The sequence below is a fragment of the Perna viridis genome, chromosome 3 (genome assembly GCF_037379345.1).
Source record: "Perna viridis isolate PV_CMFRI_1.1 ecotype Kerala chromosome 3, ASM3737934v1, whole genome shotgun sequence".
Lineage (NCBI taxonomy): Eukaryota > Metazoa > Mollusca > Bivalvia > Mytilida > Mytilidae > Perna > Perna viridis.
The window spans coordinates 46,325,436-46,338,962 of NC_142447.1; the positions used below are offsets into that span (position 1 = coordinate 46,325,436).

Sequence of the window (13,527 nt, forward strand, 5' to 3'; positions counted from 1 at the left end):
TTGCATTCACTAGCTCTGTATTTATTTAATACTAAGCAGCAAAACATTTTCAAGTATAAGTGCAATAATTCTTTTCATGCAAAGTTTAAAATTTAGCTTAAATTTATGTTTTGTTATTGATGATATCATAAGATGCTACATGTATATTTACACATGTGTAAGATGGGAATTTATTGCAAGCTTACTACTGTTTGCTTTCCAAAGTGTGAATATTAAAATGCTTTACAACAAAGTAAATATCTAAACTCTTCTTTTATCTTCAAACTCTTAGGTAGTGATTATAGTGCAGGACTAATTATTATTTCTCTGCTTACCTAAAGGATTAGTGTGTTAAATAAGTTTGTATCAAACCCTGTGCATCACAATTTTCCTTGTTGCAAACCTGTTTCTCTATAAGACTGTTTTATTAATCAACCCAACAGATCTAAACTGTACCTGTAAATTAAGAGTAGGATCCTGACACCTTGTTTTGTTTCCCCTTCCTCTCTTACCAGCCTTCTGACTCTGGACAGGAGACATGCTTCGTTTCCTTTTTCCACCTATTTCATTACAAGCAGAAATCTCAACTCAGTTTCATAAAATTTTTTTTCTTCTCAAAATTGAGAATTTTCTCAACTCAATTTCATGCTACAAATGTATCAGATTATTCAGATATCTCGGAGATTTCTCATGAAACCCAGAATCGTGCTTTTTCATACACATGTACATGTACGTGTATACATCTTCACTATACATGATTAGTTAAAATTTATGAACAGTAGTAAGATAAAACCAGTATTCATCTATTGTTTCATAAAATATCAGGCATTAATGAACATGAATGCTCAAATACCATTAGTACTCATAAATTAAAAAGATGGCGCAATCTAACAAATAACAATCTGGATGAATGTTGTTAAAGGGAAAACTGTCAAACTATTTACAAAAACTAAAGATGATGGATCCAACACTACTAAAAATCCTAAGTCTTTAACTTTGATTGTTACTCTTTCATTCTATAGTAGAGTTTTACTTAAAGACAAAACATCAATCTTCTAAAAATAATTAAATACATGTAATAAAATTATAACTTATATTTTATCATAACATTACTCTCCACTTATTGAGTAGTATTGATTAAGTTTTTTAAATCAGACCAAAAATTTAAAAGTTGATTTTTCTTTGGCATAGCTCAATCTTGTACCAGTTTAACTTCAAAAAGGTTAAATATAAGCCCACCATGTAAAAAAAAATATTAAGCAGAATTTCAAAAGGAACAAATTGACACCTGAATTATTAAGATGATATCAACAATAAGCTTTTCTTATCAAATCTAATGATAATACCCATTTTTCTCCTTTTAGCCCCTTATTTCCAAAGGGTTTGGACCAAAAACCTCTGAAAACTAAATGGCCCTTCATTATGTCCCTAGGAAGAATATGCTAAAATTTCAAAAGACGGGTTAAGTTTTACTCAAGTTGTCATATATATAAACTATAGTTAACAGATGCCAACAACAACAATGGTGATGACAATCATGACACATATAAAGATATTAATTTATTACCTCCTACAGTACTTATCATCTTGATCAAATCTACTGTTTTTTCATACAAAACTGGATGAAACACCTTAAATGCCACACTTCCTGAAAGCAAAGGAAAAATATATAAATCAATGGTTTCTCTGGTGTATGAATGAATTAAGTCATTAATCTATAATATGTGGTAACTATGTACCATACAAAAATTGAACCATTTTTGGTTTTGATATAGAACATAACCCCTTCCCCCAATATGTCACTTATTCTAGTCCATTGCTAAAAAATAACAGAACCTTAGTCCCATATTTTACAGTATTGGAAATGAATTGGACACTGTGTTTGTCTTTCATTCTGTCATCAATACAGGTTTTTTAAGTCCTTGGTCATTTATAAATTTCATGAAATCATTTGAAGACAAATTGTTAAAATTTTGCATCACAGATGACTGATTCATTTAACTGAAAATGTAAATCAATTTTGTGTGGCCTTGTAGAATGTTGTAAAAGCCCAACAATTCTATCTTAAATAAAAATGGTGTAGGTTCTGCATCCTATTAAACACTGCTGCGTTGGAAATTCTTATTCTGCGGGGAAAAACGAAATCCAGATTTTATTTGTGTCCAGGCAGGTATACTCCCATTTTATAATTGGTCATCTGGATGGTTTATGCGCTTTAAGGGGAAGGTTCAAAAGCAGTTTTAACATAAAAATATAGCTCTAGCAAGATTTTGAATGGCCTAAAGCCTTAACTTGGTATATTACCTGGTATGCTTAACATTTTTATGTAGCACGATGCTGATAGAATTCCTGCTTCTTTCTTGATTGATTCTGATGCTTTCTGAAATAGTTATCATCATAAAGTAAATCAGCAAAGGACTTTGCTCAAATTTTTTTTATTGAAGTACATCTGATTTATGTTACTTCAGTTCATGTCCAAAAAAGTACCTAATAGAAGTAGATTTTTACCATTTCCTTTGCAATAATGGTGTTGTAGGTTATTTGAGGTTTAATTAATGGTCTTACATACTCTCTGCAACTGTAGTTATCCATTTTTACCATATGTTTACCAGTAAAAATGTAGTACTGTGAAATTTCAATGTCAACAACTTGTTTAGGCCAAATTCAAGTTCTAACCCTTACCATGCGGGAACCGTAATATTACGGTCATGGGCTATTTTCCGATTTTTGGGTGCTGGCAATTTTATTTCAGGCTTTGGAAACCACAATTAGATTTCATATGCAAGCAGTGTGAATGTGCTTTAAAATGAGGCTATATTATATAGAGTTTTAGCAAAAATAGGGACTTGACAGCTGAACAAGAGGTCATGAGTTAAAAAGGCCACAAAAAATTGTGGGTTTTTGAGGGGTAGACCTCAATTCTCAGCCTCTAACAACAGCAGAATGGATTCATAGTGCTTCATTTCACCTGGTTTCTACAAAACAATGATGTCTCTCACCACTCGCATGATGCTAACCACTTCCGGTTTTAGGTCAATCTGAAGCAAAAAATTCTCATTTTTTCTCATGAGTGACCCCTCTGGGAACCCTTGACTTTCCACTTACGACTGTAATGAACAATTTATGGCTTGAATTACCATCAGAAGGAACAAGCATTGGAAAAATTGAGTTTTGGACGTCTTACCCCTGGTGACCACCACATCTGGTGAAAAATGACAAAAAATTACCAGAAATGACCATTGGGAACAGACCCTTTTTCCCATGCATGCCCAGACCCTCCCTCCCTCCCACCTCCTCCTCATCCCAGCCACCCCACCCCATGATCACCTACCTTTAACTTATATAATACAATCAGCATCAGCACCATGATGCAACTAATTTGAAACTAATTTGCATAAGTTTACAAAATATCGAAATCTAGACATTTTTTTCAAATAATTCAGCATGGTGAGTGTTAAAACAGGGTTAGTCAAAAACATGTACTGTTTAATTTATCATTGAGCATTGTTTTGGTGTAAACAAGTTGTGTAACAGAAGGGCTTAGTGAAATATCAATATAAAAAAAAAACCTAAGTACAGGAGGAATTCAGGGACAGAAAATTTACTATACAGACGGATTTCTTAAAAAAAGAAAAAAAAAAACCATTTTTTTTTACATATGCAATTGCACTATGAGACTACATAACCTTTTTAAAACATTTGAAACAAATTAAATTGACTTACAGCTCTTAAATCTATAAAATACATTAAAAACTGGTAATTTGTCATTAAATGGAAGGCAATGAAATTTTTTTTCTCTATGATTTCCCTTTAAAATTATCCTGAGATTTAAAAATTGTTTAAATTGTTTAAAAAATTTCAATAATAATGGAGGTGAAATGGTCTTAAAAAAAATAAGACAACAAATTATGTTTTAAATGAATTTTCTCAACAGTTTTATAAGCTCTATTGCATATTTCTACATAATACGTAATAGCTTTGATTTTCCTGCCAATTATCTCCCCTTTATTTATCTACGTTTTGTTGTGAATAAAAACAAATCCATGAGATTTTTAAACTCTTAAAACCATTCACAGGAACTTTTTACATATCATCTCTAGCCAGTGTTAACTTGTTCCCCAAACTACCAAAACCTTTGACATGATTTAAATGAAGTGGTGAAATTTATGCTGCCATTTTTGTTTGATCTTCTCACTAATTTTACTTTGTCAAGTTGTTGAATGAACAAAACTAGATGCAGGCATTGTCAATAACTTTATTTTAAAAAGTAGATGTTGTACTTGCCATTTTTTTTGCAGTCGGGGACAGTAAAAAAAATAATTGGAAAACTGAAATTCCAATTTTATTTTTTTTCTCCTAGCTGAAAAAATCAGGTCAGCGGATCTGTAAACCAACATATTAAAAAACTGTGGCCTTAATAGACAATGTCTTAAAAAAGTGTGCTAAAAATACTCAAAGTCACTAAATTAGCAAGTAATATAAACTTTATCATAATGTCTTGTACTCATGAATAATGTATTACGTTGTAGCTTGTACTGATGTCAATTCAGAAATTTTTATGTGCATTTACTTTTCGTGATTCGAGACATTGGGAAAAAAAAAAAAGTTTTTTTCCAGAATTAGCCTTTTAGACGAAAAATTCAAATAAGGAATTTTCCATGTTTGCAGTTGATATGATAAATGGAATTTAATTGAAAATTCATGTCAATTAACCAGTATATGTATGCAGTCTACAATTTGTAATTACTTTCACCTTTGACATTTATCTCACCACAAGTAAAAAAGTTGTTTACTGGTACATAAAGTTAGTGAGGTTAATGGGAATCTTGAAACTAAAGAAAAAAATGGCACATGTTTTGATTGGTACATGTTGTATTAGAATTTAGTGTGTGGGAGGGTCAGCATGGGTAATAAATAGCTAATCCAAAGGATCAATCAAATCTTAATTTTGAAACCACTATGTCTGCATAACCTATAATTGAAACACATGTAAATAGAAGTATGTATATTTAAACAAATTTAATTGGATGACAGTAGTGTTTTACAGACTATAAAATTATTTTATTTATCCAGATCGTAAAATTGTCACATGGCTTCATTAATCACCTCATTATGAGGTCTTACTTGTGGGTCAAAAGCAATTCGTTACAACTGTTGTTGAGGGGAGATACATCAAGTTCTACATGTATCAGGAAGATATTCAAAACGTGAGTTTTTATTAATGTGATCACCGGGACATAGGATTATTCACATTAATAAAAAACATAGTCAAAACCATTGAATTTACAGTATTATTTAATTCTATGAAATCATAATTATCAAACATGAACATGTATTAAAAAAGCAATCAAATGTTTATTGTAAATAAAAAATGAAAAAAAATAAAAAAATAACTGGGTTTTAAAATACATATGTATCATTTCATTCATACCTTGCTTCCTATATCCATTAGATAAGCAAACAGAGCTATCATATTTTTGTGAGAGATTTCATTTTCAACAAGAACACTCCAAAATCCTGTAAACAGAGACAAACACATTTAACTGCAGCTATAATACTAAAAAATATGGAAAAATAATCTTTCAATCTGAGACATTTAAATATTTTCTCTAAAGACATTGTACTATTATGCAGTAATTAATCAGATGAATGCAAAAGCCTGTGTTGTAAAAAAAGTTGAGGATTTTTGTACATAATTTTCTTGTGAGACAGACTGTATATAACTCAAGTTCATGAATATACAATATGTACATGTACCAGTATTAGGAAATTACTCAGTATTTATAATTTCACTTTTGTGGTTTGGAAAAAGTTTGAATAGTTGATGTGATTTTATTTTATGGATTTAATATGAATGACTACGTTGACATCAACTAATGATCCATGTGGAATGAATAATTTATCATAGGATATTTTAATTTTTTTTGGCCAAACTGAGCACTGAACATCATTCATCAGCACCTTCTCCATCTTTCCCTTCCTTTTTTGATTTCCAGTCTTCAAAAACATTCTGTAGCATTCTAAGAACAGCTGTCTGATAACCATTGTCTTCTAGTTCTCCTTCAACAGCTAAGTCTAGTGGATCTATTTCTGTAAAGTCATTGTCCCATAAAGATTTCACCCAGTCTAAAAAAAAAAATACAAATTGTACTAATGAATCACTGAGAGTTTAGATTTACTATGACAGGAAGTAAATAATTAATCTTCTACAGTCTATACTTGCACCTAAGTTTGTCCAAATTTCCTCTGACCCTGCAACCCCCCTCTTTTTTATTTGGATATTGATATGTCAGGTTGGGGTCAGAATGATGTGCCATACAAAAAGTTGGAGATTCAGCAGTACCGTGGAGTACTGCCCTTCAACTGCTTCAAACGACTTTCAAGTTGAAATCATGAAATCAATACAAGAGAAGGCAGAGCTGGTTACTATTTGTTCAGAAGGGAGCAGACACGATTTTGAAAACTGGAATCTAACACAATATTCATAATTCCACTTAAAAGTTACGTGTCTGCAACTGTTCGGTTCCAAAAGTGACAAGCTCCGCCTTCCCTCATCTTGCGCCACTTCAATCATATTATGATTCAAAATGTCAACAAAGCAGGGTCTCTCATGAAATATGATCAAAACTTCAATTAAAAAATGTAATTTTTGTAGCAAATATGGTATCAGCATAAAGGAAAATGATTCAGGATTCGAACTACGTAGGTGTGACATGCACGATTTCAACTTGAAAGTTGTTTCAAGCGGTTGAAAGGCGGTACTCCACGGTACTGCTGAATCTCCAACTTTTTGTATGGCACATCGTCCTGACCCCAACCAAATACATCAATATCCAAATAAAAAAGGAGGGTTGCACGGTCATGGTATGGTTTAAAATGTGTAACCCGTACCATCTTTTCCCCGTACCCAAATAATGTCTTGCTGAAATATTAATTTTTACAGCATGTAAAGAACTGAAAATTGCATGAGATGTGGAAAAGTCTGTTTCAATTCATTTCAAGTAAAAAAAAATGATGCATATTTTTCTAATATTTTTTGTTTAATTGGTTTTCTGAAGTCAAAAGGTCTAAAATGTATAACTGGAAGTACAGAACCCAATTATTTATTGACTATTTCTCATATTGCTCCTGTCTGAATTTTATGTTTTTCTAAAATCATTAATAGGTTAAAACTTTGCCTTAAGACTTTGAATAAAGTTTTGAAAGATTTGATATTGTTTTAAAAAAGAAGTGATTGAGTTTGAATTCCATACCGTACCTAGCGTCAATTCCCGTACTAGCAAAGTATGGATACAATCTTATCCAAAATAAAAAAAACGAAGTGTCATTAACAGAGTCTGATGTGATTTTAATTTATCGTCAATGAAAATTTTGAGAATATTATGATGTTCAAATGTCAAATATGCATTAAATTTGTACAGATAACAAAAATACTGAACTTTAATTTTGGGTATGGGAATTTCGGGTTACACATTTAAGACCTTTTGAAAACAGATAATTGAATAAAATCATTTTTTTGACAATTACTTCATTAATTCTAGCCTAACCATCATGTCAATGTGCAAATGTGTACCAACTTTCAGCTCAGCTGGAAATATCAAGTAATAATGAAGAAATTGGCAAAATAGTACTTGATACAGGTTACACGTTTCAGACCTTACCCGGGCGGCCAGGGTCAGAGGAAATTTGGACTAACACCTAATTTTGAGGACACATGTCCCGGTACACGTGCAGACAAGATCTCATGCATGTCTATAAGCTAGAGTGTTTTTCATTTTTGGTTTGTACCACACTTGTTTGTTACAAATGGCATATAAGATAAACTGCAAGTAGTAATAGTGAAAGAAGGTTGGAAAACCAAAGATTTGATGGGCATAGCGGCCCCAAGATTAATTGGGGGACCAACCATACGTTTCTTTAGAGTTTCATAATTCATCTGTCTCATAGTAATACAAAATCTATACTCATGACTCCAAAAGTTTGGCATAAGGGCCTTATTATATTATAAAATGTCTAAATTAACAAGACATGTCTATGTTGAACTTGGTGCAATGAGAACTATCCGTTTACAAAAATAAACTGATCAAATGGGCTATTTTTATAAATAAGGGTTTCATTTTATTCGAATCTGTGTCGTACCAACAGAAAAATCTTGTAATGACAACTTTGAAAACACCTCCAAAGTCCTTTCCAGGTCAGCCATACTTTCAAAAAATCCGCCAAATTCGATGTTTACTTCCGGCGATGTTATACAAGTTAGAAACTTGTCGGGTATTTTCCGGAAATTAACCTAGCATACTATACAGTTACAAGAAATAGAGTTTTAAAGACCTTGCTTTCTTAGAAACCATCATGGCATGTTATATTTTATTTTCATAATCCATGTACAAAAAATGTATGTTTCAATGTCACGAAAAATAAAATCCCTTCCCCTGAAAGTTGACACGTATATGGCCGTGGCAATGTCAAACCAAAGAGTTATATAAAAATCATTGGGTAAGCCAAAGTGGACCAAAACCCTATATTTTATATATTGAAAAATGATTTTCTAATATTAAAAAATATTTTCTAATATTAAAAAATAGTTTTTAATATTCAAAATAAATTTTCAATATCAAAAATTCATTTTTAATATAAGAAATTATTTTTTTTTAAATATTCAAAATTATTTTTAATATAAAAAAATAAAAGAAAGATTCTTAAATATTAAAAATTGATTTTTTGATGTAAGAAAATGAATTATTAATGTGATATAAAAAAAATTCTAATATCAAAAAATCAATTTCTAATACTAGAAAATGCTTTTTTTTAAATAAAAAAAAATCTACAATATTTTTTAAAATATTAAACTAGCTTTATAATGCACGAAATAAAGGGCGTAACAGATATACTGAAAGTGCTATCTTTATTGTTATAGTGAGTGTTATTTAAAAATCATTTTTTAATATTTGAAAATCATTTTTCAATATTAGAAAATTAATTTTTAATATAAAAAATTAAAATTTCATTATAAGTCTGATGCTTGTAAGCATTTTTGATATTAAATAATCAAATAATTATCAACATTAGAAATTGAATTTCAATATTAAATATTGATTTTTTAATATTAGAAATTAAATTTTCCAATATTAGAAAGAGAATGTTTAATATTAAAAATTAAAATTTTATTATTTGTCTGACACTTGTAAGCATGTCTAAAATTAAAAAAACGAATAATTTTTAATAATATAATAGAAATTAAATTTTTAATATTGAAAAATGATTTTTTTGATTTTAGAAATTGAATTTTCAATATTAGAAAATGAATTTCTTATAATAAGAAATGGATTTTTAATCTCAAAAATTTATCTTATGATATTAAAAGGATTTTTTTATATTAAAAATGATTTCTTAACATAAGAAATTCATTTTTTGATATTAACAATTCAATTTCTAATATTAACAATGCAATTTCTTATCTTTAAAAAATATTTTTTGACATTAAAAAATATGGCTTTTTGACCACTCTGTCTTGCCATAGACACGCAATGTTTTGACATTTATATATTATTTAGCATTCTTATACTTTTTTTGCAAAATAGTTTCAATGTTAAAAAAGCCACTTTTACCTCAAGTTGATTTGCCTGCCTTATCAGCAATCAAACAGAAACAGGGATTTCAATAATGATTTTAAATTGATAATACATTGAACGCACAAATATCAACAGTCTGGAATTAAAATGGTTTAAAATCTTCATCTAATCATACATTTAAAAAATGTACTCTGGTGAATTGCTATTTTACAATTTCGAAGAATTTTTTCAAGACACTCCAAAGTGTATTTATTGTCAAGACCACAAATGTTGGAATGACATGCATTGCATGGAGAAGTGACAGAAGAACTCCATGTGCTTACACGAGTTGGAAAGAACAGCACCTTATCACATTTCCTCTTTTTGATGGCCATTTATTGGGTGATGGAAGAAAATTACACAGGACAAGAAGATTGGCATTCAGTGGACATGTTAGAACAATTAACTTGATGAATAGGGGAATTTGACTTCATTCCCCTGTTCATACACAGGCACTTGGGACCAGGATTTTATTTTAAATTTTCCTCAAAAACATCATTAAATCATTTTGTTTCCATATTTGAGTTATTATGCGTGTTCTCTGACATGTTCGCTTGCTATTTATTACTGTTTATACTATGCCTAGTTTTCATATATATACTAGGGAATATAAAAAAACTATTTTGCACATTTCTTGACTTAAAAAAAGCATTTGACACAGTTTGGGGAAAATATTTTCAGTTATTTTCAATATGCATCAGAATATTAAGTCTTGTATTAGGCATCAAAGTAAACTCTCTGCATTTTTTAACTGTGGAGTTGGTGTAAGACAAGGAGAAAAGTTGTCGCCTTTTTTGTTCTCATTTTTTTTTAATGATCTAGAAATCTTTTTGCAAGACAATGAATTATAATATGTAGATTTGATAGAAAGTTCATGCTCAAAAATGTTTGATGTATATGTCAAAATATTTGTGGTGCTTTATGCAGATGATACAATTAAAATGTCAGAAACAAAGGAAGCTATGCAAAAAGCTTTGGATGTGTTTGCTAATTACTGTGAAGAATGGAAGTTACAAGTTAATACTGAAAAGACAAAAATTGTTGTCTTCAGTAAAAGAAAGTGTAAACAACATTTTCAATTTCAAATATATAACAAAAATATAGAGATAGTAGAGTCGTATACATATTTAGGCACAGTTTTCAATTACGACGGCAGTTTCACTATTGCAAGAAAGCGTCTAATAGATCAAGCCCAAAAAGTTCTTTTTGCCCTCTATAGGAAACTAAGAAACATTCCACTGCCAATAGATTTACAGTTGAAGTTTTTTGATACTTTGATATCACCAATACTGTTATATTCCTCTGAGATCTGGGGTTTTGAAAATAAGCAAAACATTGAAAAGGTGCATCTTAAATTTTGTAAAAAATATTCTTAAGCTGAGAAGCAGCACTCCAAATTTAATGGTTTATGGAGAGTTTGGTAGGATTCCACTTGAAATATTTGTTAAAGTAAGAATGGTTAGCTTTTGGGCAAGAACTATGCAAAGAGAACAAAAGCTGTCAAATCTAATGCTTCGGCTTATGATAAAATTGCATGACAATAATCCAACCAAATCTAGGTGGGTTAACTATATTAAATCTATCTTGGATGATACAGGTCTTAGTTACTTATAGAACGAACACGTTAAAGTAAATATTAACTGGCTTAATGTCCCAGTTAAACAGACATTATGTGATCAAGTCTATCAATCTTGGTTTTCACATATGGACAGCACATCTCGTGGTGAATTCTATTCCACTTTTAAACATGAATTCAGAATTGAACCATATCTTCTCAGATTGTCCCCAGCAGATTGTATCCATTTGACAAAATTAAGATGTTCCAACTTAAAACTACCAATAGAAACTGGGAGGTGGTCAGGAGTCCCACGGAATCAAAGAATATGTAAACTTTGTAAAGAAGAGGTGGGAGATGAATGAGTAATCAAGGGAACCAAGGTTATAGCGGTAATCAAAAGAATTTAATCCAGGGACAAAGACCAGCCATGGAAAACAGACATACACAACAAAGAACATAAAGTAACTAAAATCATACATACAGAGTGACAAAAGTAGATGAGCAACTCGGACTCCACTAAAAACTGGGAGCATGGACCAGGTGCACCGGTAGGGTAAGCGTCCTCTGCTCTTCTAGAAATACCCGCCGAGTTGCTCATAAAAAGTCAAGTCCGGGGTAGACAAACGAGGAAAGGAAAACTATGACCCGTTGAATAAATCAGTTTTCATGGTGCTGATGGATACATCATAACGATCCACGAGCCTATTTGTTAGAGTTCTAGCGCGATACAAAAAGTCTGCGTAGTTTCGGCAAGCTCTGGCATAACGTATGAGTTGTGATATGAACACTCCATACGCAGGAGCCGAAGGGATGTTGCCACACATGAAAGGAAAGTTGACAATTTTGAATGAAAAGTCATCACGTTTGTCGTAAAGTTTGATCAATAGTTTTCCTTTGCCATCGATTTCTAAGTGTAGGTCAAGATATGAGGCTGACTTCACAGTGTCTGTAGTATCCTTTATCTCAAGTTCTTTTGGGTAGATGCGATGTATCAAATCCCCGAAATTAGGATTGTTTAAAGATAATACGTCATCTACATAGTGGAAACTGAGATTGAAGGATCTAGCCAAACGATATTCTTTCTTTCTGATCAGATCAGCTATAAAGTCAGCCTCATAAGAGTGAAGGGATAGGTCAGCAAGTAAAGGAGCACAATTTGTTCCCATTGGAATGCCGACCGTTTGTTGAAAAACACGTCCACCACACAGGACAAATATGTTGTCGATTAAAAATTCCAGCATTTTGTAAACATCTTCCTCTGTGTATTTGGAAGATGATTTGGAATTATTTCTTACAAAGTATGAGGAATCTCTACCAAGAATTATATATTTGTATCTAGGTGTACCATCTTTTTTTGGAAAAACAACGATGTATAATGTTTTTAAGTCGGGATTTTAACTGAATATGGGGAATAGAAGTATACAGTGTTGAAATATCATAGGTTTTAATGCTATTATATTCAAATAATAGTCTTGAACTGATTGTCTCCAAAAGATCTTTCGAATTTTTCAGGATCCACATTGAATTAATACCACTACGGGAGTAACAAGTGTTGTGGTAAGACTGCAGACCCTCTTTGACAGTTGTGAGTATAGAAGTTAGAAGTTTTGAAAGAGGTTTGGTGGTACATTTGCAGATCCAGCTATGAAACGTTGTTTGTATGGATTCTTGTGAAGTTTAGGAATCCAGTACATAGACGGTAAATCACAATCATCATCCTTGGTAGAGAGACCAATAGAGGATAGCACAGATTTATGGTTTTCCACAATCTCTTCTTTGGAGAGAGTGGTAGCAGTGTAGGTCTTATCACTGCTATTACTTTCTACGTCTACCTCTGTTTATAAACATTGGACATAAAACGTTTTGCAGACAAAAACAATGTTGTTTGGGGCTTTGTCTGCTGGTACGACAAATAGTTGTCATGTATAGTAGACAATGTTTTTGCTACATCGTGGTCTTTGAAAAGTGATGTAGCCTTGGCACTCATTAACCTACTTAAAAGTTTCATTCGTTTCAAAATTAAAGACCTTACGGCCTTTAACCACTCTGACAGAGATCAATGTCTTCTTCTTGTCGTTTTATCCATTTTCTTGCGTAGTCCTCGACAGCATCCATAAAACTTTAAAGTTATAATTCCAATTTATGGAGCGTGGTTCACGGTACTTGGGACCTTTAGAAAGGATATTACGCAGATATTCGTTTTCGATGGTGGTTAAATCTCCCGTAACGACGTGACCAGAAGGACTATATTTGAATGGAGAGATTTTGCAAGAATAGTCAGGTAGTTTAGCCTTGAAGTCTTCAATCTCGAGGTTCTGCAATAGCCTTTTATAATTAAAAACATTGGATGCAATGGGTGAAGTATAGGAATATGAAATA

General features: G+C 31.5%; 1 protein-coding gene across 5 annotated transcripts in view; it reads right to left on the minus strand.

Moving 5' to 3' along the window:
- The window catches only part of LOC148622505 (condensin-2 complex subunit D3-L-like), a 50,751-nt gene extending 42,540 nt beyond the window's left edge, over positions 1 to 8,211 (minus strand). For all 5 annotated transcript variants that reach the window (XM_088572515.1, XM_088572514.1, XM_088572512.1 and 2 more), the window contains exons 1-6: positions 8,119 to 8,211; positions 5,941 to 6,105; positions 5,411 to 5,496; positions 2,284 to 2,359; positions 1,547 to 1,627; positions 436 to 539 (exon numbers count right to left, since the gene is read on the minus strand). In XM_088572515.1, coding sequence (XP_088428641.1) covers positions 436 to 539; positions 1,547 to 1,627; positions 2,284 to 2,359; positions 5,411 to 5,496; positions 5,941 to 6,105; positions 8,119 to 8,182 — 576 coding nt within the window. In that variant the 5' untranslated portion in view covers positions 8,183 to 8,211. The remainder of the gene's footprint in view (positions 1 to 435; positions 540 to 1,546; positions 1,628 to 2,283; positions 2,360 to 5,410; positions 5,497 to 5,940; positions 6,106 to 8,118) is intronic.
- Positions 8,212 to 13,527: the final 5,316 nt, after the last annotated feature.